The sequence below is a fragment of the Chiloscyllium plagiosum genome, chromosome 20 (assembly GCF_004010195.1).
Source record: "Chiloscyllium plagiosum isolate BGI_BamShark_2017 chromosome 20, ASM401019v2, whole genome shotgun sequence".
Taxonomy (NCBI): domain Eukaryota; kingdom Metazoa; phylum Chordata; class Chondrichthyes; order Orectolobiformes; family Hemiscylliidae; genus Chiloscyllium; species Chiloscyllium plagiosum.
In genome coordinates, this window is record NC_057729.1 from 45459423 (window position 1) to 45486026 (window position 26604).

General features: G+C 38.0%; 1 protein-coding gene across 3 annotated transcripts in view; it reads right to left on the reverse strand.

Moving 5' to 3' along the window:
- Positions 1-1501: 1501 nt before the first annotated feature.
- LOC122560234 (nuclear receptor coactivator 3-like) overlaps positions 1502-26604 on the reverse strand; it is a 174363-nt gene continuing 149260 nt past the window's right edge. For all 3 annotated transcript variants that reach the window (XM_043710708.1, XM_043710709.1, XM_043710707.1), the window contains exons 7-16: positions 25460-25648; positions 23900-24004; positions 19179-19319; positions 17750-17897; positions 15017-16331; positions 12978-13149; positions 10061-10261; positions 4771-5001; positions 3818-3947; positions 1502-2055 (exon numbers count right to left, since the gene is read on the reverse strand). In XM_043710708.1, coding sequence (XP_043566643.1) covers positions 1842-2055; positions 3818-3947; positions 4771-5001; positions 10061-10261; positions 12978-13149; positions 15017-16331; positions 17750-17897; positions 19179-19319; positions 23900-24004; positions 25460-25648 — 2846 coding nt within the window. In that variant the 3' untranslated portion in view covers positions 1502-1841. The remainder of the gene's footprint in view (positions 2056-3817; positions 3948-4770; positions 5002-10060; positions 10262-12977; positions 13150-15016; positions 16332-17749; positions 17898-19178; positions 19320-23899; positions 24005-25459; positions 25649-26604) is intronic.

The following is a 26604-nucleotide window of genomic DNA, read 5'->3' on the forward strand; positions in this document are numbered from 1 at the left end:
CCTGGTGCAGTTTGCTGCTCATGCTTCGAGTAAGATTAACAAATCTGCCTGCTGACAATGCCTGTCAAGCCAATTTTAAGATGACAGCAAATAGGATGACAGTAAGCAGCCTTTAAAACTTGGTGGATAATGTGTAGCATAAGCACCACCTAATTTCAAAACAATTTTGGAGAACATACCTTACGGAACACAACTATTTATTGTTTAAAGAACCTGGAGAACTGATAGAGAGATTTGGCAAGAAGATCTCCAAATTTCATTCGAGCCAATACAGCATTAGATGCATTTATCTTTCCCCTGAACATGAGAGACAGTTCCATAATCAGGCAATATTCTGCTCTCATTTTCTGAGTATAGTAACTGGTAAAATGGAGTCCAATCTCTTCCCATAATTTCTAACTGAACACAGTTGTAAATTCACCATTTTCTCCATTGTAAATGGGTGGGGGGAGCACTTAAATAGAGTAAATGTCATTGTGAAAATTCTTTTCTGCTTTCTGATACAATAAACAAAGATGCACAGCACTTTTCACAGACAGGTCAAGATCTGGCACCTTATAGCAAGCTTGTTCAGCCAGGGTTTCTCCATGACATGCATAACTTTGATAAAATTAGACCTTTGAGTGAGTAAATATATTCACGTTTTCTCCCTAGTCACTTGCCAAAACAGCATCCCTAAAGAGTAGAAAGCTTTTTTAAGAAAGCTTTAGAAGGCAGTCTACTCCACTAATCACTTAACAGAGATAGGGAGGTACAAACAAATCACCTTTCAGATATTCCTCTTCAGACTAGAGTGAGTGGCTACCACAACAAATAATACTTTCTGGAGTCCGTCAACTCAAATTGCTCAACCATTTTAATTAAGAAGCTATGCGCATCTCTCAACTATCCACATTTACTATTTACAAATACCTCATATAAATTTAAACTTCAATATTTAAAAGAGTTACAAGGACATTTAAATGAAAAGGAATTGAGTATTTTTTGAGTGATCTTATAGGTCCTTTCAAAGGGATATTGCTGCTCCTTTTGCTCCTCCCACATCAATTTCCTGCTTTCCCTTTAAACCCAGATATCTGCTCACTTTAGATTAGTGAAGCTATCCAGAAATGAATAACTATACTGATAAAATGGGACTACTTCACATCCTTGCTTAAATTCCTAGTCATCTTTACTTTGCCAATACTTGCATGTTTGAGCCACATCACTGGCACAGGTCCAGTAGACCTGAAGAGCAAAAGTCACAGCCAAAGTGAATTTAATACTGAAATGTTATGCATGAAACATGAGGAAGAAATGTAGAAACATCAAATGCACCATTGAGTCAAAAATCATGTTTCTGATATATATTGTCACACAATATACAGTTTGAACATAAGGGAAAGTATCCATATAAGGAAGCTCCAACTACATGCTAATTTATTTTTACAATTTACTGCTTTCCACAATGCATGCTACCGAAAAGAAAAGATAGAACTGCCAGAACTTCTCTAAGTTTGCAATGTCAGTGGATTATACCTCTAAGCTGCTTTTCTGGAATTAGGTTATTACATTGATGGGTGTAAACTGCATCTAGGAGAAAGTGAGGATGCAGATGTTGGAGGTCAGAGTAGAGTGTGGAGTGCTGGAAAAGCACATCAAGTCAGGCAGCATCAAAGGAGCAGGAGAATCAATGTTTTGGGCAAGAGGCCTTCATCAGGAATGAGGCATCAGGAATGAACCTTGTGATCTGCATCTAGTCATGAAGTACCTAGCAATAAGACTGTTCAATGGCAACAGGGTGTACAAACTGTTATTTACCATTCTCTAGTTCTCACATCTCTTACCAATATGTTATAAAGTCAATAAAAGAAAAATACAAAACAAGGATTTGATTCTGATACCTGACTGATAAGATCTGGAATTCCTAAAGCCCTGTCAATTTCTTCTAGACCCATTTCATCTGCATTACTCAGCAGTGTGTCTAATTGATCCAGTAGAGCTTTCTCGTCATTCTGAGCCTCTGCAGTAGTGGGAGGGCAAAGAAGATCATCCAGAGAGTTCCCAAATGGTTGCCTGCAACAGATCATATTTCCAGCCAAATGCATTATTGCAGGTACAAACAGATTGATAACGAACACTAATTTAGATGGAGAAGTAGGGAATAGCACACATGGTCAATTTCATACATATGAATTCAGAGACTTTGAACAGCATCTCCAATCCCTTTGACCATTAATGAATCACTAAGATCGGCTTTGCTAGTTTTTTCACATCATGGGCTCAGACACTTAGAACTGAGGAACTTTTGCCACAGGACAGACAATAAATGCTGGCCAGGCAGTTACACTCACAAGCCACAAATGAATAAAAATAAAACACCATTTTGAACCACTGTATCTATATTGGCTTTTTTCTGACAGCAAATAACAACTCCTTGTGTCCTCCTGTAGGAATTAGCACTTGAGAGGCCAAGTATTTTCATTTGGTATAATTATCTTTCTTTTGCAGGACACTTTGAAAATGAAAACACTGTTAATGCACACTGTTGTTCTACAGAAGGGCTTCACAACATGAGGGCCCTCACTGCTTGCTAAGGAGTTGCAACAGTTTTCAAGCCTCAAATTGGGGTTCCAGTATGAAAATGTTTGAGAAATACTGTTCTTCAGGACACTTTGTTGGCTAAGTTCCTGAGCTCCCCTTTCAGCCATTCAATCAAAGGGAGGCACTAAATGGATGTTTGAAACTTGTCACAGAAGGAGAGAAAATTGATAGCATAGTGACTCTGAGTTGCCCTACAAGAGGGCCAGATACAGAGTGACTTACAAATAAAAAAGCAATAGGATCTTGACTGCATGAGGTGTAGGGCAGCTAGGTTCATTTGAGGCATTCTAGAGGGTATTGGATGATTATTTGGATAGAAATAAAATACAAGGATATGTGGATAAAGCTGGAAATTGGTTGTAGGTAACTGATCATTTGAAGAGGTTATGGGCCAAATGGCTGCCTCCTGCAGTATAACACAGGTGTGTTTCTGTGAATATTCTTGGAGTCATCTCAACTGGTCTCAGTGCTTTGTCAAGTTTAAGTATGACAGAATCTATTAAACACTTCCTCCTGATCAATTTTGAACCCTTCTCGTGACAGCGTTTCCTGTTCTGTCACCACAGCCTGGTCAGCAACTATTTCATTGATAAAGATTGATAAAAAACATTGATTTAACACTTCAGGTATGCCCCGCTTCTGGTGTAAATTACTTTTAATCAACCCTATTCAACCTTTCATCACTCTTATTAAAAGTCCCAGCTTCTCAACCTCACCCCTCTTTTAAGGCATGGTGACCCACAGGTTAATCTCAGGCCTCCCTCTCTAATGAGGCAGCAGCCCTATGATCTCTGGCACCTTTTAGTATCCTATGCCAATAAATAATTTTGAAATATTACTTCCATTGGATGACAGTATTTTCTCTCAATCCCTCTTTGCTTCTTTAATATGTTTTATTAAATGTTTTATTAAACTGTAATTATGAACTGTCTGTGTTACTCTTGGCTTCTAGTTGTATTTTCTATCCAAAACCAGCCAGAAGCACACTTTTAATTCTTTATTTTAATTTCTATTCAAAATAGGTAAAAGTTAGGATGGATAATGCAGTATGCTAGGACTGGGCCAAAGTTTGGGTAGTTCCAAACAGTACCCTCCAATTTCATATCTGACCTGGGAATGCTTGAAGTGAAGTAACCATAAAAACAACAAAGATCAACTGATACCAATAAAAAATGTGAATCCTCATTACAAAACTTAAGCTAACCATTTCTTATAGCATAACTGACAAGCTAACCTGCTCTGGTTGCCTGAAGATCCTGGTTCCATCTGAAGGACACTTTCTGACCATGATGTAGCTGGATTGGTTGGACCTTGCTGTTGCGCAAACTGTGGACCTCCAAGACCCATATCCATTTCTGAAGGTCCTAGGTAATATGAGAACACTTGTGATAAAGCAAAAACACTGTAAACTTTTAAACTATGGATACTGCACAGAAAAAAAAATACATTTGCAAATCTTTATCCTGATTCAACCAGAATTTTGACTAAAAGTCTCCAGCTAGGAGGGTGCAATTGTGATCCTGCTCCTCTGCCTCTACCAGTACAGCTCAAACTCAGAAGCAGGTTAAAAACAGTTCAGATAGTACTGCAATTTTTCTTCCTTGCTCTCATTTGTATCTTGCATTCACACAGTATCATTTCCAACAGCATGACCCATAACATCAAGGTAGACAAAAACCATATTACATCTGATGCCCATTTTAAAATTCTCTCACCAATGTTGGCCATTCTTTGATCAATGCTGGAGTCATTCATAGCCACCTTACAGAACCCCTAGTGGAGCCATTCTTCCTGTCTAAGACTACACAGTACGCAATGGCAGATTAATGGACTATAGCTGAACCCAACCTGATCCTCAGTCTAGTTTATTCTAAATTCAAAAATAATTTAAAGATTTACGCTGCATAGAAAAATTACATTGTAACAACAGCATTATCCAGTAATTCTTAACAAGAATGAAACAGGAGTGAACCAACTGCTCTTATCACAGCAATGTTATAAAAGTGTACAGTAATTAGCAGATAGAGGAGTGAGCGTTGCAACAATCAAAGTGACTTTAGAAGTCAGCTGAAAATTCATTAAACTTTACCCTATTCTTTAATCAAAGCACAGAATTGTGATATTTTGATTTCTGACAGATTTGGTCAAGTTGAAAGGCAAGAAGAAAGGAAGAGTAGAAAAACTTACTCAATCCCATCATCTGTTGCTGAAGCAATGCTCTCGCACTGGATTGTCCATTAGACCGCATCTGCATTCCAAGTGAGGAGTTACCCACCATAGTTCTTTGGATAGACGAACTATAGTCTGAACCTGGTCTGATCATAGCATTGGGCCCCGCATTCCCAGAAGAATTTGGCAATCCCCACTCTCCTGTTGCCATGGCAGTTTGTTGAGCAATGTTCAAACCTCCATGTGAACCTGACAAAAAGCAACATGCATTAAACAATGAAAAAAGCTCACGTCATATCACATTCTGAACTGGTGTTAATGGATCAATATTCTTTCCACAATTACAACTTTAAAGTTTAAAAAAGCCCAGTTTAGAATGTTGACCAGTTCACATCTGTATAAATATTTGCCTATTCTACAGATCACCGACAGTAAGCTGACAGTACATTCCCATCATGCCACTGAATTAAAATATTTCCCAAACAAAAGTAAATAAATAACCAAATTCTCAGTTTCTTAGTGCATCAGTTGAAGGGTACATGTTGTCTTGGACAGTGGAAGATGTGCTTGCTTGTCTTCTTATACATTCATTAAATATGGTGGTATTGTCAATTCACTCATAATCCAGAGGCCTAGGCTATTACTATGGAAACAAGAGTCAAATACAATGACAAAAGATGGCAAAATTGGAATTCAGTTAACAAATCTGGAATTAAAAGCCAGCCTGATGACGACTTTGTGTCAATTAGTGAAACCAGATAGGTTTTTACAACCATGTCTCACTTAGAGAAGTGAAAAAAAATTACCCTACATATGGATTACATCCACGACAGAAGAAAGTAAGGAGATTACAGTTGAAAAGCAAACTGAATTAAAGGTTGATAAATCCCCTGGGATAAAAGTGGCAACTAGAGAGATATTAAATACAGATTCTGGAAAGATTCTGGAAACAACTTAAGAATGAAGGAAGAGTGGGGAAGTGCAGACGTCAATAGTAGGGAAAAGATGTAAAGCTATAATATATGATGTAATAAATGGACTGATCAGAGCATTGAGCAGAGCAGTTGGGATATCATTTTACAACTGTTAAAGACATTGGTGAGGCTACATTTGGAGAAGTGCATACAATTCTGGTTGCCCTGCTATGGGAAGGATGGTATTAAACTAGGAGGTGTAAAATGGATTTACTAGGATGTTACGGAGACTGGAAGGTCTGAGTTATAAGGAGAGGCTGGATAGACTGGGACTTTTCTCCTTTGAACATAGGAGCTGTGGGTGACCTTACAGAGGTTCATAAAATCATGAGGGGAATAGGGTGAATTGCCATTCTTATCCCCGGGGTAGAGGACTCCAAAACTAGGGAGCTTGGGTTTAAGGTGAGAGGAGAAAAATTTAAAAGGAACCTGAGGGGCAACCTTTTCACAGAGACAGCGGTGTGCATTTGGAATGAACTGCCAGAGTAAGTGGTAGAAATGGGTACCATAAAAACATTTAAGACATCTGGACAGGTACATGGATAGGAAAGGTTTAGAGGGATGCTGGCCAAATGCAGGCAAATGGGACGAGATCAGTTTAGGACATTTGGGTGGCAAGAACAAGTTGGGCCAAATGGCCTATTTCAGTGTTGTGACTCAGTAGTTAGAGGATGTCCTACAGTGAGTTCTGTGGTTGATATGATTGACTTCCAGATCACATGGGAGGTATAACTCCAAATACACAGTTCTTCCCCAAGACCTGTTGGTTCTATTTAAGAAATATTCTGTCTTTATTTCTCATCAAACAGAACAATTGGTGCTTTTTTACATTATTTTCCAACTACCATGATTTATACCATTAATTTATCCTGTCCAAAATCTCTTGAAGCCTCCTTGCTTTATGATCACAACTTATGTTCCCTCAATTTGGTGAGAGCCTTTTACCCCAGATGGTGATGGCTAGCTTGAGGGGACATAGCTTTAAATTACTCAAGAGAATAGTAGGGGCGTGGAATGCCCTGCCTGCAACAGTAGTTGACTCGCTAACTTTAAGGGCATTGAAGTGGTCATTGGATAAACATATGGATGAAAATGTTTAGGTGTAGGTTAGATGGGTTTCAGACTGGTTTCACATGTTGGTGCAACATCGACGGCCAAAGGACCTGTATTGCGCTGTAATGATCTATGCCAAATGCTTTCTTCACCATGCTGTCTGTGATGCCACTTTCAAGGAACTATGTACCTGTACCCTTAAGTCACTCTGTTTGTCAACACTTCCCAGGGCCCTACCATTAATTGTATAAGTCCTGCCCTACTTAGTCATACCAAAATGTAACACTTTGCATTTATCTAAATTAAAAACCATCTGCCATTCCTCGGCCCATTGGCCTAATTCATCAAGATCCTGTGATATTCTTAGATAACCTTCTTCACTGTCCACTATGCCACCAATGTGTGTGTCATCTGTGAACTTACTAGCCATGTCTCCTATCTTTTCATTCAAATCGTTTATGTAAATGACAAACAACAATAGACCCAGCACTGATCTTTGCAGCACACCGCTAATCACAGGCCTCTCTAGTCTGAACAACAATCCTTAACCACCATCCTCTGTCTCCTACCTTAAAGCCAATTTTGTATCCAATTGGCTAGCTCTCACTAGATCCTATATAATCTAACCTTATTAACCAGTCCACCGTGCAGAAAATTGTTGAAGGCCTTGCTAAAGTCTATGTAGACAACATCTATCACTCTGCTTTCATTTATCTTCTTGGTCACCTCTTCAAAAAACTCGATCAAATTTGGCACAACCATTTTCAGCTATTTCATCAATGACCTTACCTCCATCATGAAGTGGGGATTTTTGCTGATGGTTGCACAATGGTCAGCACTATTTCTAACTCCTTGGGTACAGAGGCAATCAGTGTCTCAATGCAACAAGAGCTGAACAACATTCAGATTGGGGTAATAAAGAGCAAGTAGCAGTCCCTACTCAGCAAGTGCCAGTGAGTGATCACATCCAACAAGAGAGATTCCAACCATCATCTCACGGCACTGAATGGCAATACCATTGCTGGTTCTCCCATTGTCAATGTCCTGACCCAAAACCATAAGAGCAGGTCAAAGGTTTAGAGTGATACAGTGAGTAACTCACCTCCTGACTCCTCAAAGTCTGTTCTATAAGGCACAAGTGAAGAGAGAGATGGAATATCCACACTTCCCAGGATATGTACAGCTCCAACAACACTCAAGAAACATGACATCATCTAGGACAAAGCAGCCTACTGGACAGGCACCCCATCTCAAACCTTGAACATTCAGTCCCTGCAATAGTATGAACTTTGCCAAAGAATGCACTGCAACTATTCACTAATACTCCTCAGACAGCACCTGCCAACTCCGTGACCTCCATTTTATAGAACACAAGCAGCAGATACATAGGAACATCACCACCTGCAAGTTCCTTTCCAAGACATTTACCATCCTAACCTAGAATGACATCACTGCTCCTTCATTGCTGTTGGGTCAAAATCCTAGAATTCCCTCTCTACACGATGGGTCCACATACGCTACACAGACTTCAATGGTTCAAGAAGACATCTCACTACAACCCTCTCAAGGATAATTAGGATTAGGCAGCAATTCAAATATCCAATGAATTAAATTAAAAAGGCAGAAGAGGTCGGAGATCAATGTCACATTCAAAAGACAGTAACTCTAACAATGCAGAAAAGTCTAATTACAATAGCATGTGGAGCTAAAGGAATTGTGGTTGCATTGGAAGAGGTGGATGGAGGACTAGGGTAAAAGGGTATTAATTCTTCATAGTGATGTTCCAATACAGGTATTATGGACTGTTCATATATTTATTTATAAATGATCTGAACGAAGGAATTTAAGGAATGATATTAAAATTTGTTGTTGATACTATCATAAGCCAGAACATAGCCATAAAAAGGTTGAAGGAGTACAATGTAGAGCAGCAGGTTGGGCTGATCGAAAAGTTCAATGTATAAAAATATAAAGTATTAGCCGGTATGAGAATATGAAAAGGAAGTACACTTTAAATTCAAGAGTTTTTAGCAGACAAAGTGTTGCAGAGTAATCTTGTTATGAAGTACATTTTCATTAAAGATGGCAACACAAGTACATAGGGACACAAACAAATCAAGGCAAGCCCCAGGCATTGTTTCTATGCTTTTTATAACACAATTTTAGTCAGTGGTGAGCAAGCACAGATTCCTTGGTGTCATTAGAAACTCCAAGGAGCTGTTCAATTATTCAAGAAACACAAGTATAAATTACCCAAATGTTGATTTTTTAAAAAAGACCCACAAAGGATCATGAATGTATTTAATCTTTTTTATCAATTTTTGCATCAAATGTCTTAAAAAAACTACGTGGAAAGGGCAATAAAAGTTCTCTTAAAATTGTTAAGAGCAGAAAGTATAGAATCGACAAAGATCATTTATTCTATCATTTCAAATCTCAACAAATCATTTACAACTACTTCTAAGCTGCATTCTGCCTAACATATTATATTCTTTAACAATGAAGTTCATCTAACTTACTCCATGAGTTTTTAAACAATTAACTCAAGAATTGAGGAATATTGATCTGTCCTTTGCATGAAATGTTGAACTGTCTTCCCCCTCAAGTGGATGTAGACAATCCCATGGCAATACCTTGAACATGATCAAAGGAGTTATTCCCAATGTCCTGGCTAATAGTTATTTTTCAGTTAACATTACGAAAAACAGACTATCTGGTCGTTGTTATGTTTCTATTTCTGGAGCTGTGTGCCTAAAGTAGCTAATATTCTTAAATTACAGCAGCGATACATGTCAAAAATATTTAATTGACAATAAAGCACTTGAGAAGTTTCAAAGAAAAAAAATTACGTACAAGTTCTTTCTCACTTTCTATCAGCAGATGGATAGTGGCAATGAATTGGTGATTCAATGACTAAACAACAATTAGAGAACCATTTTTCTACTGTGCTCCTTTAAGAAATGTTCATTGTTTTTCCCCTATAACCTTCAATCCCATTAATATTCAGTTGTTTAGTCACTCATTTGCATTTGTATTAATAAACTTTTTGACACAATATGGTCCATATAAACTATAAGTAAACAGGGTTTCACTTTTAAACTGTATAGATTATAAACATGCCCTTCAACAACAAATTTATGATTTTGGTACACAAACTACATTTCTTCTTTCTGAAGGACTGAGGGGCAAGAAACAGTGAAATTTGGCAAAGGTCTAAAGATTTCTACACAGTATTTCCTGTATTACAATTTTTTCATATACTTCAAACACTGGACACATACCTGCACTCCCCACAAAACTTTCTTGGCTGCCTCCCATCCGGTTTGCCAACATTGCTTGCTTTGCCATCATTGCGTATGGGCTGCTGGTTCTCAGTGGAGGACCAAGTCCTGCACTGGGCTGGCCCTGACTGTTTATGTCCAATGACATGGCCCGGTTAAACCGTGGTCTAGAGGGCTGCATTGGTGGTGGACTGCCTAAAGCTAATAGATTGACAAAAAATATTACTCTGTTAGTAGGCCTCGAATCTATCCCAGGAAAAATAGAGAAAACAGAATAAATCTCTATAATAGACATTGAGCATTACAATTAGAGAGACTATTCTAAGCATCAAGTCTCCACATCGTTCTCAAAGAGTTATTTAGTTCTATTCCAATGATCTTCTCCTGACTTTTCTTTTATGTTTTTCCATATCTATAAAGAACTCTTAAATAAAAATTATTACACCGATTAAATTGGTTTCCGTTTTTTGTATTAGTATTTGAAGTAAGCGAAGGCAAGGAAATTAAAATGTAATTCTTAATAATTAAATGAAAATTTCTGCTCAGTATGCAGGTTAGAAGGGTCAGAAATGGATCGATGTGATTTTTGATAAAATATTTTGTCAACTATTACAGAAGTAATAAACAAAATATTAAACGTTTTTCAAGCACAACAGTTATATTAATGTAAAAATGATTTAGGGAAGCTAGTAATAATGGTAATTAATCAAGGAGTTTAATTTTAACCATGCAGCAGTTCAATTTCCTTCCATCAGTTGGCTCAAAACTATTTCTTGAGCAAAACCATCAACGCTCCCTTTTCAAATGCAAGCCGATATTAATGGAAGTACAACATTGAACCAGAAAAGCATTATATGATTAAGATTGAAGGTGCAAGAATAGCTTGTGCAAGAATAGCTTTTGAACTACGAGGAAAAAAAATGCAGAAAATGCAATCACCCATCTGCCTCGCCCTACCTAAGTTGGTTGTAAAGATTCTGTAGGTGGATTCAACTTCATCACTGCACTTTATGATAAATTTATATTCTAGCCAATTACCAAAATAAAGTACCAAGTTTATCTCATTGATGTTTGTGCTCAAACTGGCATTTATCAAAACAAGTGATGACACTTGCAAGTAATGAATTAGATGTGAAATAGATTGGGATGCTCTGAAGACTTTAAAGACACTACTGAAATCAAATGCTTGCATTTTCAAACATGACTTTTTAAAAAACCGTCGGTTGCAATGTAAAGTCTCTGTTCTAAAAATTCAGAGAAGAAATTAATAATTCATAACCTGAATAAGTAATCAACATTTGATTTCAGGAAAGAATTTGCAATATCAAATAAGTTCAACACCACAAAAAGAAAAGAAGCATGTTTATTTGGCTATTATAGTTTTGAAAATAAACTGACTGCAGTATAAATTCAAAATTCTATTTCTCAATATAGGTAATTTATATTTGTGAATACTGTATATGAGGATGAACCTGTCACTTTCCAAGAAATTCTCTATCCCGCATAACTTAAGGCTTCAAATTTATTCAAAAGTAATATTTTAAAGAAAATGTATTGCTGATACCAGCTGATTTTTTACCATCTCCTTCCCATCATTTATCTGGGTGCTAGGAAGACAGATATACCTGAAGCATACTTAAGCATCTAATAAGATGGACTTGCCGGTACCTCAGATTCTAGTAATTATCCTGCCTCCAACGTATCCTTGCTGCAAGACTGTGTCTTGTCAGTGTCTGGTGTATGGAAAATAAGCGCTTCAACAAATGATGGGATGATTGCTAAGTACAGGAGTATTTGGGAATTGTATAAAAACAATGATCAAAAGATCTCCAGTGTCAATTCCTGCCCAGGGAACAGAAAGAAGGGACTTTGCTCAGATCCTCCAGTCTTTGTTGTTGAACCTTCATGTTTTGTATGAAAGGATACTTTCAGGTCTATGGCCATTTGTCAAAACGTGCTTCTTTCCAGCACCAAAGGGGAAACTGAGGTAAGAGAGCCCAAGAAAGTTCTCTGTCATTGAAAGGCAATCTTTAGTTTAACTTGTCTCCTCCATTCAAGGGAAGCCTCAAATCCAAGGGTAAGGTAATGTGAACAGAGACCTGAATCACAGTCTATTACCTGTCACAAGATGTTGATTTAAAGAAAGAAATACTATCAAAGTTATGCTATCACCAAATTCTCTTAAAACCACATCAAAACAGAAATATTGTGTGCCTTGTTTTGGGATCAAGATCTAGACAAAACTAAGAATCTTTTAGACATTATATGCAATTACTGAGCAAAATAATAAAACATACCATACTAATTCTCCACTAAATGATATCACATGAACTGTATGTGACAGCTTTTCTCCCCACCTAACTGTCTGATTTTTAGTATATTCCACCCAACATTCCCAAAGAGACTTCTTCACACAAAACATGACAACCCATAACCAAATCTCAGCAACCAAATCTCTGTGGGTATCTTCCCCAAAGAGTTGAGAAGTGGGATCATCGAATATTTTAAGGCAGAGGTAGATACTTGATTGGCCAAGAAAGTCAAAAGTTAAATTGGTGGTTGCTGGTTGATCTTATTGAATGATAGAGCAGAATCAAGGGGAAGAAATGCCTTCTCCTGCTCCTAATTTGCATGTTCGTATGTCTTGCTCCCTTTTTGACTAAACTATTTTGGTATGTCTTTTCTAACTAATGCATCCTCTCTTCACCATCAAATCATCAATCATCACAACCCTCAAAATTTCTCTGGCAGTTCAGCTCTATAGTCCAATCTCGGTTAGGATGCACTTCGTTTAAAATGTAAGTTTAAAGGTGAATGTTTCCTGCATGTTTAAAGCTATATATATTATCAGCCTTAGACAGGAGGTGGTGCAGCTTTTCTTTCCTTAATATAGAAAATTAATCCACTATCAACTTACTGCCACGGATTTGCTTTGATGTTCCTGGGGAAGGTGAATGACCTCTTTCAAATGCCATGACATCCTGAAACATTGCTTGCTTGTTTATCATAGTACTGCTGTTCCCAGACTCAGGGTAATACTGGGGCAAATCACCCAAAATATCATCTAAAGTGTCCAATTCATTGCTCGTCTGAAATATAAAATATAGGAAAAACATCAATATTAGGAGTTTAAGGCCCACCTTGACTGTCTGACTACAATTTTACAGTAAATAATACAATAACTGCTCAAAGCACAAGGTACCTAAATATATTTTTTTACTTTGTTTAGAGAGGGAATTCGACAGAAGCAACTTTTCAAATTCTTTTATGTAAAAACTTTGTACATGACTAGCTTTACTTAATGGAAAATAGGTCATTTGTCACCAAGTATTGTGCGCATGGTTAGATAATGAAATTTAATTCTCAAAAGAACATACGATAAAAAAATTATTTTAAAAATGGTGACAAGCGAAAGGTTATCCAAACTGAGAGGTTCACAGTACAATGAGAGAGTGAATATTTCAATTAAGTCAAGTGCAGATCAAAGGAACAGAAAATGAGCAGAATGAAACTTTTAATCAACTACCAGCTGCTCCTGTCTCAACCCATCTGAAATTTCAGGGTCATCTAAATGTTATTTTGGCATTAGCCTGAACGGTTTGCTCAAATACACATAAGAATGTGGTCCACCTAATGCGCCCAAGAAGTGTGCTTGTCCCCTTAGGGTTCAGGGTCACCCATTAGTCTATACAGAGTGCTCTGAAATTACAAATGGCCTCTGTACCCTTGAATAGCAGGGAATCAACCACGTTTTTGCTTGTTTATCATAGTACTGTTGTTCCCAGACTCAGGGTAATACTGGGGCACATCACCCAGAAAGGGAGGACTGCAGATGCTGGAGATTAAAGTCGAGAGTATGGTGCTGGAAAAGGACAGCAGGTCAGGCAGCATCTGAGGAGCAGGAGAATCGACATTTCGGGCAAAAGCCCTTCATCATTAATTGTACTGTGAACCTCTCAGTTTGGATCATTTTTCTCTTGTCACCAATTTTTTTAAATGTATATTCCTGGAGAATTGAATTTCACTATCTATGCATGCCCACAATACTTGGTGACAAATGACATATTTCTCATTAAATAAAGCTAATCATGTACAAAGTTTTTACATAAAATAATTTCTGATGAAGGGCTTCTACCTGAAGCATCAATTCTGCTCCTCAGATGCTGCCTGACCTGCTGTGCTTTTCCAGCACCACACTCAGGTTTTGCTTCTGCCTGTTACCAGTAATTCTACTAAAAGGTCTGTTGGTGTGCTTTCACATAAGAATACAATTGATTAAGTGATGATATTTTCCGAGTATTAACAGTTAGCTAACACCCACTCTGGTCAAAGTTCTGGATAGCAGCCAAACCCAAAAACATTCTCCATCAAGATGTAATGTATAACTATCAGGTGACTTGAGCAGGAAGTAAACATGCTAAATTAATGAAATTATTGTTGCCAATCAACAGGCGACAATCAGAACCTGAAAAAATATGCTGCAACCTACAGTATATTCCAAAGCATGTCTTTATCTTTTTAAAAATCAGATTGTGCCATATTACACAGTAAGATATAATCAAGAAACACTATCAAAGAAGTTAGGATATCTGCTTTACCATCTGAAACAGGCCAACTTTCCTTCAGTAAGGATAGATCTGTTTCACATTACAGAATGATAAATTAAGTTCAGTTTCCACAGCTGATTGTTGAATGCGTGTGGTAGAAGGAAGTAGGAACACAAGTGTGCAATTAAGAAAAAAAATGAGGTTGGGGAAGCAGAATTCTACATTTGAATTCTTGCACACCCTATGCTATTATTAGGGTTCTCAGAGTATTGTATATCCAATAGCAAACTCTACCTATCACCCAATAAGTAATGTCTATACAATACAAGCAATAAAACACCATAGGCTATAAAACATGAAGCTCTGCATCTCACATAATCAGGTAGTAAAATTGCAATCTCTTTTTCACCTGGTCAGTTGGTTCAGTTTTGATGCGCACTTCATCTTTCACCTGCATTGAACCTGAAATTTTTGCTGCATTACAAGGATCCATTTTGTCCATTCCTTCAATTTTAGGTTTAATATCCTTTAAAGTGAGTTCTTTCGGATCATCTTTATCTAACAGGTATCGCAGTAGTGCATTGTTTTCCTTCTTCTTTGGACTCATCTGTTCCTGTTTGATCACAGCATCTCCAACTGGTGTCATACTTCCCGAATCCTGACAAGACTCTTTGCCTGTAGCCTCTGCAGTAAGCTTGGCTACTTCTGCAGGTGAGTTTCCATTCTTCAGCAGCTTGTGTAAAATTTTGTGTTTCTCTTGTAAAGAAGAACCATGCAATGTGGCTGCAGCAGCATTGCCACCAGCTGAAGCTGAAGTTGAGGAGACCCCTGTTGGACTTGTGATGCCAGGAGAGGAGTCCTTAACACTGGAATCCAAGTTAGGGTTTGTTAAAGACGTTAGCCCCATGTCATCCGTAGGGGAGGTCAGTAATTGCAACAGCTTGGTGTTGTTTTTGTTCTCATGGAATTTTCTCTGGCCCTCCATGTTGTCGTTATTACCAAAAAGGTTTAAATTTCCTTCCTTGATGCTCTTCTGTTCACTATGAGCATCTCTGCTTTCTGGCCGACCAACTGTGCTCTCAACTTGGTTGTGTTCCCCAAAAAGGCCAGGTGAATCTTTTAGATCCATGCTACCCATCTTTGATTGCTGGAGCAAGTTCACATTTGGGGAAGCTTCCATCTTTTGACCAGGTGATGATAGTGATGACAGGAGTGAAACTCCCAATCCTTCACTTATGGCTTGAAGTGCATTAAGGGAACTACTAGAGAAGGTGCTACTGCCTGTGCTGTTAATATGCCCCACTGGTGATTGCATTCCACCAGCTGAAGAATACTGGTTGGGTCCCATTCGTGGACTCACCTGATGCCTTGGTGAAAGCATCAGATTTTGTTGGCTTGTGTTCACCCCAGGACTACTATGTGGGGGACTATTCATTGTGAGTGCATAGCTGTTTCCCTGTAAGTTAGGAGTCTGCATACCAGACCCATGGTTCATTGCACCAGCTGTCCCACCTGCTGCACCAAACCGTCCCATTTGCCCCATAGAACTGGGGTCATTCAAACTATTTGCACCATAGTTCATATTATTTTGCACCGGCATTCCCTGTCCTGTTGCCCCTGATGATATGCTCATATTGCTCGAAGGGTTTGTGCTTGCTGTAGCAAGCGTTTTCATCATTTCTTGCCCCATGTTGGTTTGATTCAGTCTGCAACCATTCTGTTCCCTATAAGTAGAAAAAAATTATTAGGGGTTAGATTCAATATTGGAAATTAGACTCTTTCCATTGGGAAGGCCTAAAAACGGAATTGGTTTTATTGATAATTATAGTACCTTATTCAAAATGTATTAAATCTCACATTTTGGTATCCTGCCATTAAAATTCTGGACGTACCTAACCCTATTCTCTCACTCAAGATCTCCATTCTCTCTTCAGCTCTACCTTTAAACTCCTCAAAGCTTTAACAGACCAAAAGAAAGAAATAATGATTCTTACAATTTCTGAGTTAGTTATTAGGCTGTAATCTAGTGTAGTTGAGTTAAAGCTTTCACAGTGGAACAGCTGATAAGCAAAAATCATTATAGCCGTTATGATGTTGACATTCCTCAAAGGAAAACGTCATACAACTAAGAATGTGCAGAGGTAAAATAAGCTGCATTGCTGCAACTTGAATCAGCAGAATACAAAAGCAAAATCAGTTCTTTTGGAACATTTGCAACCAATGCCAATTTTTCAGAAAATTCAACTTTTGTTTTTAAGATGGAGGTTTATTTACAAATTTGTTTTAAAAATAAAAATCCCAAAAGCATGACCTGGTGTTGCAACTAGTCTTCCTGTACTGCTTGGATCCTGGACTGACAAAATCTGCATTCCCTTTCAGATGCCTGAACACATGCACCAGCTGGTTTCGAAACAGTTTCTACCCTACTGTTCTTAGAACACTGAATGGACTGACAAACTCTTAACATTCGCCTGTACCTGTGTTTTTGTTTGTGCCGCTGTTTACCTATTAATTACTTATCTATACTGCTTAACTCTTATCTGCCTGTATTGCTCGCAAGACAAAGCTTTTCACTGTGCCTTGGTACACGTGACAATAAATTCAATTCTATTTAATTCAATAACTGGTCCATACAAAATCTGTTTTGACAGTGATGAGAAATATTTCACAATGAAAACATCACATAAAACAAAGTCTGAATTTTAGTCTTAAATAAAATTACATGAAAATTCATTTACGCATAAACTCAAGTGGCATAGCTACAATAACCATGTTATAAGAGGGCATTTTTTTTCCCCACACTGGAGACTTTGGATGTAGAGTGCCTTTGTTGGAAGCAAGGAATTCATTTGACAAGTGAGGAATTGCTAAAAATAAGCTAACCTGTGCAAATATGAAGTCCATCTATTGATATGCTAAAGAACAGAATTCACAGACACGGTAATTCTCATGCCACAGAAAGTCAAAGACTTACGCGAAGTCAGTGGATTGCACAATAGGTCTTCATGAATCTACCTCTTCAAATACAAGGAAGAACTGACTGACTGTTACAATATAAGTATTATATAAAAGCTACACTAAGATACAGTAACAAAAATATTTATTTTCTATCACAGCTGCAAATTTCAGTATACTCCCGTACCTTTGCAGCAAGTGGGTAGAGCCAAAGCCAACAGACTCATTAGATGCTGGGCTGCGTATAAGTTTGGTCTTGGTTTGTGCAGTGACTATTGTACCATCCGATAAGGAAAATCGATAAAGGGGACTCTCAGCTTGACCTTGCGTAAAGGCTGAGTAGGAAAGAAAAAAAAAGTTACTCTGCAAACATCCATGCACCCCAAAGTTAAGAACATAATCTACTAAATCAATATGCTGATTACATTTAAGTAATAGCAGAGTCAGTTAAGTAACAATGGAATTTCCAAACTCCTCTTCACAATGTTTCCTATTATATATTTTCCTTTGCATTAAGATAACAAAGAAAAATAAGAGTTAAAAAGCACTTAAAATATTAACTCTGCTTTCTTTACACAGATGTTGCTAGACCTGCTGAGTTTCAGCAGCAATTTCTGTTTTTGTGTCAGATTTGCAGCATTCACAGCTCTTTGTTTCACAATGAACCAAGTATAACTATATGTACCTGGGTAACAAGGAGAGGATAAAGTGCTTTAAAACTGAGACAGCAGCTACCTGTTTGCTCTCTTTAATAGTATAAATGTTTATGACTTTTTTCTCGAAACAAAAGCAAAGCAGAACATTGAAATCTGAAATGTCTAGACATGGTATAATGCACTTTGGTAACAGCTAAAGAACTAGATGAGTAATTAGGCCAGCCACTACATACTAGATCCAAAGTTAACAGACCAGCTCAGAAAAAGGTAGGCCCAGATTAGACAGTCATGTACTTCTAGGTGAAAGTGAGTACCCACAGGTGCTGGAGATCAGAGTCAAAAGTGTGTGGTGCTGGAAAAGCACAGCAGGTTAGGCAGCATCCGAGAATCAGGAAAATAGATGTTTTGGGTAAAAGCAGATTTCCTGATGAAGGATTTTTGCCCAATAATCATGTACTTCTGTCATGTTGGCTTGGGCTGAGGCAGAGGTAGGGAATTGATACTTATTAATTAAGTATTATATTATTAGATGGACAAGCTTAATAAGGCAAAAGATTTGAAACATAAACAGAAACAGCTGGTAAAATGCAACAGCTCTGGCAGCATCTGTGGAGAGAAAGCAGAGTTAACATTGGGTCAGGTGGCTCTTCACCAGAAAGATTTTGCATGCCTGTGAAAGCAGGAAAGGTGTGATCAAACAGCATTTTATTGTAATAAATCATTTCAGGTTTTTTAAGAAAAATATGCAAATAGTGCAGAAGTAAATTATCTTTAAGCCATAACAGGATGTTTAATTTCATTCAAATTGTTTTTTTGAGGGCTGGTCCTGTCTTTCATCAAACTGTCATCCCATCCCATGCCAATCTCAGTTCTTCTTAGAAATATCAATTACGTGAGCATCTATTCCTCAGTGTCAATAACTGCTTCTTTCTAGGCCAATACCATTTTTTAGCACTTCACCTTCATGGTAATGTCTTTTCAGAGACCATGGCTGTCCATCATTATGGTGAGAGAACCTCTGAATGCATCTTCGTACAAGATCTTCCCAGCCCGGTTTCTTTGAAGCACGCAGGGAACTTGGATCTATTGAGGTAATCTTGCCTGAAAATGAGTAAGAAAGAAAAGGCACGTAACATAGAATCAGTTCAATTGTTAAACTTGAAAAACTGAAGTAAATGAGGGATTGTGACAAAGAACAATATGTATTTGTATAGTATATTTAACCTCGAGACAGGTATAGTCCAGAGCTAACCATAATCCGTTAATACCCAGGAGCTCGCTGAAAGAAAGATCAATAGCAGGGAGTGATCAGAATGGGTCAGGATACTGTTGTAATAAGTCTGCACAAGTCAACGAGCACAGCAAGTTTCCTACTGCATGGAGGAGACTACTCGGTCAGGCCAAGCCTAAACCTGCCAAAGCACAGATAAGGATTTCAGCAACAGTGAATAAAATTTTAGAATGCAATTGTGAAGTATTTTGGAGATAAAAGCAGGCAGCTGTAGACTTTGAAACTCAGCTCACGATAGAACTGACCGCAACATCACACACTGTCAGGTTCAGCTTGAATAGTAAGCTGCGAAAAGGGATGCAATTAATGCCTCAAATGCTCAATCTTAAGTCTTGAGCTTCAAACATTGGAAAGATGACAGTTGGGACTTGTTTTTATCTAATTGTTCGAACCCTCACTGATCTTCCATTATTTGCTTCTAATTCTTATATCAATTTTGAATGATGAACTGGAAATAACTAGTGGCCTTTGAAGTAGCTGGTGTTAAAACGAAAAGAACACACTAAACAAGCCTTATTTGTTTGCGAAGGTAGGCCTGAAGGCTAATTCCAGGCTGAACCTTGATTTAAAAAAGTTCCAACGGACATTGCAATTCCTGGAAGATCATTATGTTGGAACAGATACCAGAGTTGACTGTTAAAGAGGCTAGTACATGGGAATTGGTTCTGGTAAGCCTGAAGGAAATCCCATGCTTGAGGCCTCAAGAGTCAGTCTAACAGGGCTGAACCAGAACTGAAGTTGTCTTTTTTAAACTATGTTTTCTGAGAGGTGATTTTGGGATGCTACTGAGACAGCAAGATTGAAAGCTCCCTGCCCAGTATGATACAGAGCTTCCAGAAGCCGAAACAGTAGAAAACGGAGTTTGAAGTATTGCTGCCTTTGCCTGGGTGAAATGAAGTGAATCTAATCAATGTTTCAAACCAAAACATAGCCAAAGCATTCATATTTATGCCTGTGAAACAGCATGCTGTGAAAGATGTTCAAATAATCAGTCAACTTTGGTATTTTATTTTATTTACCCCTTAACTGTGTTTGTTTAACTGTCTTGTCTTTTGTGTGAATGGGATACGAAAAGAAATGTACTGGGTTTAAAGCATAGACGTTAATCAGCTTACTGTGATGTTTAAATATTCTCTTTATGAAAGTTATCATGTAATTAAAGAATTGTCAAGTCTTTTGTTTAAGATACAAATCTGGTGTCTGGAAATTGATTATTTGCATAATTGGTATTTCAGAAGTCTGGTTAGGAACCATTAGAGAGACTATTTAGTTTAATTTTACTGTCTTGCCAACATCAAGTTAGGAAAGCTGATTCGGTCTGGCTGTCTGTCTTCGTGTTCTAACATAATCAATAACTAGCATCAGATGATTTGCTTAGATTGGTATGGCTGCACTGTAATAGTAATCCAAAACCCGGATCCAAAGGCTAATGATCTGGGGGCATGGGTTCAAATTTCATGACAGTATTCACAATAATGAAGGAGAAATCCAGAAAATAATCAGAACTAAGCTTTGAAGGAAAAGATGGAATAAGGCATCCTATCCAAAGATAGAATTGAATAAAAGTGTAAATTAGTAAAATGTTAAAAAAACAAAGTGCTTAAAATAAACTTAAAATAAACACTTAAAAGAAATTGTATGTACAGGATTAATGGATTGCATATGATTAAAAGTTAGGTCTATAAAGTTGCCAGAAATAGGAATAGGAACCTTTTCAGAATGCAACAGAGGATCAAGAAGCTGATCAGCAAAGTAAGAATAGCAGTTCAATGCAATCTAGAAATAATCAGAAACTTCGGCTGATAAAGCTTTTATAGATATATAAAAAGGAATTTAGCTAAACTATTGTGGGTCTATTATAGGTAGAGACAGGAGAGTTTTTAATTGGGGGGTGGATACAGAAATGGCTGAGGAGGTAAACGATTACTTAGCCATTTCTTGTATTTTCCTCAAAGAAAATGGACACTAAGTAACGGTCAAGAAATGGTGATCAAGTCTTGATAGTTTATACCCCCCGAGTGTTGAAGTAGGTGGCTTTAAAGATAGTCAATGCATTGACAGTCATTTTCTAAAATTCAATAGATTATGGAATTATTCCTGCAAATTGGCAGGTAGCAAATTTAAGAATGGAACAAGAGAGAAAACAGAGGATTACAGAAAATGCTAGAATCTATTGTTAATGATATGATAATAAGTGATAATGATCTGATTGGCCATAGTCAGCATAAATTTGCAAATGGAAAATCACAATTGATGAGTTTGGTGTTTTATTTGAAGACATTACTAACAGAATTGAGAAAGGAGATATGTATACTCAGGTTTTCGGAAGGCTAACCCTAAAGATCCCCACAGGAGGCTCGTTTGAAATATTAAAGCACAATATGAATAACATGCTGGTATGGATTAAGGATTGGCTAACAGATGGAAAACAGTGGATAGAAAGGGGCCATTCTCATGTTGGCAGGCTGTCAATTTTAGGTACCAAGAGGTTCAGTACTTGGCCCCCAGTTGTTCACAATATATATCAATGGTTTGGAGGTGGGGACCAAATGTCCTTACAGACATTCATACAATCATGAGGGGCACAGATAAAGTGTATATCAAAGGTCTTTTTACTAACGTTGAGGAGTTCAAAACTAGAGGGCATTTGAGGAGTTCAAAACTAAAGATTTAAAAAGGGACCCGGGAGGCAACTTTCCCACACAGAGGATGGTTTGTATGTGGAATGAACTGCCAGAGGTAGTAGTAGATGCAGCCACAGTTATAACGTTTAAAAGACATTTGGATAGGTACATGAATAGGGAAGATTTAGAGGGATAAGGACCATATGCAGGCAAATGGGACTCATTTAGTTGGAGAAACTTGGTCAGCATGGACAAGTTGGACCGAATGTACGACTCCATTTGAGTAAAATTAGAATTAGGTTTTATTGTCACGTGTACTTAAGTACAGGGATACAGGAATACAGTGAAAAGTTTACAATGTCGCCATTCAAGATGCCATCTCGGGTACAAAGTACCGAGGTACAAAATCTTTGGTAAAGAGTAGAAAAAGAAAGAAATAAGTTAAAAATTCAATATTACAGTTCTTGTCAGTACAAATTGGTAAATAAGAAATAAAAGTTAAAGGTTCCAAATTACAGTCCATCTTTAGCTATAGGTCTGCAGTTACTCCATACTGGGCTTTCCCCATGAGGGCTTGATCTCTTGATCCCCACGCCTCCATCTCACCGAACGCCAAAATCCTGGTCTAGTGCAACTCTAGGCCCCCAGGAACTTCCACCATTCCGCCAACTGCCAGAGTTCTGCCAGGGCACACCAACTCCTCATGGCCGATTGACAAAATCCCCACACTTGGTTTCCAGTGCTGCTGTCGCCGCCACTCCCTCCACGTCTGAGCTTCCTCCAGAAGATGATTAGAGAGACAAAAAGACTGAAAAAAGAGCTTAAAAAAAAAACAAGAAAGGAAGGAAGAAAAGCAGTCGGAGCTGACAAGTTCTGGCTCAGGAGTCCTACTCAACTGCCATCTTTGAGCTGTGTGCATGACTAGTGAAGCCTTGCTTCAGTGTTACAGGCTTTTTGTTAAACTGCAGTTGGTGGCCTGAGTGCAGTTTTGGATTCCTTATCTCAGGAGAGATATTATTGTCATAGAGAGAGTCCAACAAAGGTTCAGCAGACCTGGTTATCATGAGATGGTGGATTGTTCAATGAAGAGAGATTGGGCAAATGGGGGCTGTATTCATCACAATTCAAGAAATGTGAGCTATACACAAGCTAGATGCAGGTAGGATGCTCCCCCTCATTGGGAAGTCTAGAATAGTAGACACAATTTAAGAAGAAAGGAGGATACTATTTAGGTCAATGAGGAGAAGAATATTTTTCTTCTTCCCCCATCCCCCAAGGTTTTGGAACCTTGACAATTGTAACACAGAGGACTGTTAAAGCTCAGTATTTGAGTATAATTAAGGTAGAAATGGATAATTTCAGATTACCAATGGCATAAAGGGTAGGTAAAAAGGGTAGGTAAAAAGGCACTGAAATGTTCGATCAGCCATGATTGTATTAAATGGTTGGGCAGGTTCAACAGGCTGAATTATCTACTTCTGTTCCTCTGTTCCTGAGGATAGTTGCAAAATTACGATCAACAAACAGAAAGCAATTTTACTAACAAATTAGGCTTCACTGGTATCTATCACAAGGTTATGTTTTTAAATGGCTAGTGTAGTGAATATGGAGATCCCCTGAGGTTCCAGCTGTTGAAGTTTCACAAGAATAACATTAAATAAATTAAGCTTTCTTTTAACCTAACTTAAAATAAGACATTCATTAACTTAGAAGTTTTACAGGTTAAATGGACCTTTTACTAATTAGGGTTCTTTTTGAGTGCTCACCTGTCATATCATGCTTTGTGACAAAGCTTTCAGGACTGGAGGGAAATGGCGATCTCTCCACTGGCGTAATCCGTCTTGCTACACAAATCATACAGGACTGCAGATCTGAAACAGTGAAACCAAATTTTTCATTCCTAATTTCCAGGTTGGAATGGTTAAATCATTTTATAGAAACAATCAATATTACTCTTTGCCACAGAATGGTCTGGGTTTCAAGAATCTAAGCTATGAGGAAAAGGTGGGAAGGTCAAATGTTTTATTTGGTAAAGGAAATATGTCTTGCACTGAAAATTTATAAATTTATGAAATTGATGTAATTCTCTTTTAACTGCTTAATGGGTAGTTCAGAAAATGGTCCATTTTCTGATCACAGGAAATATTAACATTTTCTTTAAAAAGGTATCTGATGATTTAACCTCATTTCCCTTCATGGTGGAACACCAGTGTTCAATTCTATTTGTCACTGCACAGGATATAAAGCAGTCTATGCCCATATTCAGAAATCCCTGGGTAACTTTCAGGTTTGGACTGATAAGGTATCATGTGTAGCAACATATGTTACAAGTCCCATGCAATCACAAAGTCCAACATGTGCATCTAAACACCAACTTTTTACATTTAACTATAATCATCATTGTCAATGCTTCTACCACTGACATTCTGACCAGAAACAGAACTGGATCAGGCATAACACAGGAGCAGGTTACAGGTTAGGGATTCTGCTCAAAGGGACGCACCTCTTAACGGCCCAAATCCTTTCTACCATCAAAAGTAGACTCTCACTTAACTAGGAAAGTGCGTTCTCAACACTTAAGACACTTGACAATATCCAAGTTAAAGCAGTCCGTTTCATCAATAAAAAAAGTTTAAAGTCGCCACAGTCCCAGAGGATCATAGTGCTGCTCTCTCATTAGAGATAGATGACCAGTGGTGAATTTAACTTGAGTGCCACCACACTGCAGGCAAGAGGTTGAGAAGATGGGACTTTCTTGATGACCTCAGCAAGTGTGGGAGTTGAAACTGCAGTTGTCATCTCTCTGCATCACAAACCATCTGTCCAGCCAACTGAGCTAAGTGACTCCCAAGTTTGATCAGCACCTTGTCCAACACCGCCGCCACATTGAGACCACAAGATGCAATGCAGCAACATGCCATGGTCACTTCAACAACACCTTCCAATGCACAACTTCCAATAACTAGAAAGACAAGAGAAGCAGGAGCATGCGAGAAAAAATATCAGAAAGTTTCCCCCTCAATTTGTAAATACTCTTCTTTGCTTGAAACTCCTGGATGGAGCTCTAACCAATAGCAACGTATCTGTACTTTCAACACTTGGACTGTAGCAGTTTAGTTGGATGCTCAATGTAACATTCTTAAAAGCAGTTTGGAGAAGTATAAATTTTAGCCTAGTTAATGACACCTACGTCCCATGGATGAATGGGAAAACTTCACAAAACTTGATAGGATTCAGGCAAATTATCTCATGACTTACTTTAATAAAAGCAAATTGCCTCAGCTTTTAAATACAAGTCAAATTGGTTCAGTAGATTAGAGGCTTACCTTCACCTTCTTCAGTCATAGCCTTTGGCTGAGATAGTGCAAAGCACTGCATAGTTTCATACTTCTGACGAGCCTCAGGATTTCCATTTGATTCCTCTAAAGAATCATATGGCATCTGAATTAACATACGACAGTTGAACGTATGGCTCTTCTGCCTCTGTGTTTCGTTTGTCCAAGAAACCCCATTTACTGAAAAATGAATGAACACTGGTCAGAAGAAATGTTATAGCAATGTTAATGGTGAACAAATCAGACACGCAATTTTTAAGTTCTGCATATGCTTATATTGCCAGTAACCAGGACATCCAAATCTATGACAAGGCTAATGCCTAATGGAAGGTATCATCTCAATGACAAGACTTTAAACTGCTCAAGCAAACCCCAATTCCAATACATGGTTATGCCTCGTTATCCCAATAAGTTTACAAAGCAATCATTTTATACACTAGAAATTTTTATTCTGAATTTTTTTGGAGATTTGTCTAAAATATTCACAACTGAGTTTACAGGAAAAGTATAGAAACAATTACATCTTAAAACATTTTGCTTCAAAATGAGCTACGTATTGAAAAAACTGAAGGAGGCAAAAGAGTACAAAACAGTTTTTGTTCTTTCAATGTTTTGAAACTTTATTTTGCTGTTTTTTCTCTACTAGAGTATCTTTATTGCTCCAACAATTAAAAACACCTTTTATCCAGTTTAATTTCTTCAAGTGCCATTGACACAAAGTACTAGCATTCACAACCATTGCATTGTCAAGAGAACAAAGGTAAATAATGCACTACTTCAGAGTACTGCAAGTTCAAAACTGGAATGACCCGATCAGGTAGCAGCTTAATTGAGAATTGATAAGTGTCCTTCCAACCCCATCTCCCTAATTCCATGAACCTTTGCATTCAAATTATGCTACTGTATTACTGCGAAATATCAGAAGAAAGTGAGGACTGCAGATGCTGGAGATCAGAGCTGAAAATGTGTTGTTGGGAAAGCGCAGCAGGTCAGGCAGCATCCAAGGAGCAGGAGAATCGACGTTTCGGGCATTAGCCCTTCTTCAGGAATGAGAAAGGTGTGCCAAGCAGGCGAAGATAAAAAGGTAGGGAGGAGGGACTTGGGGGAGGGGCGTTGGGAACACGATAGGTGGGAGG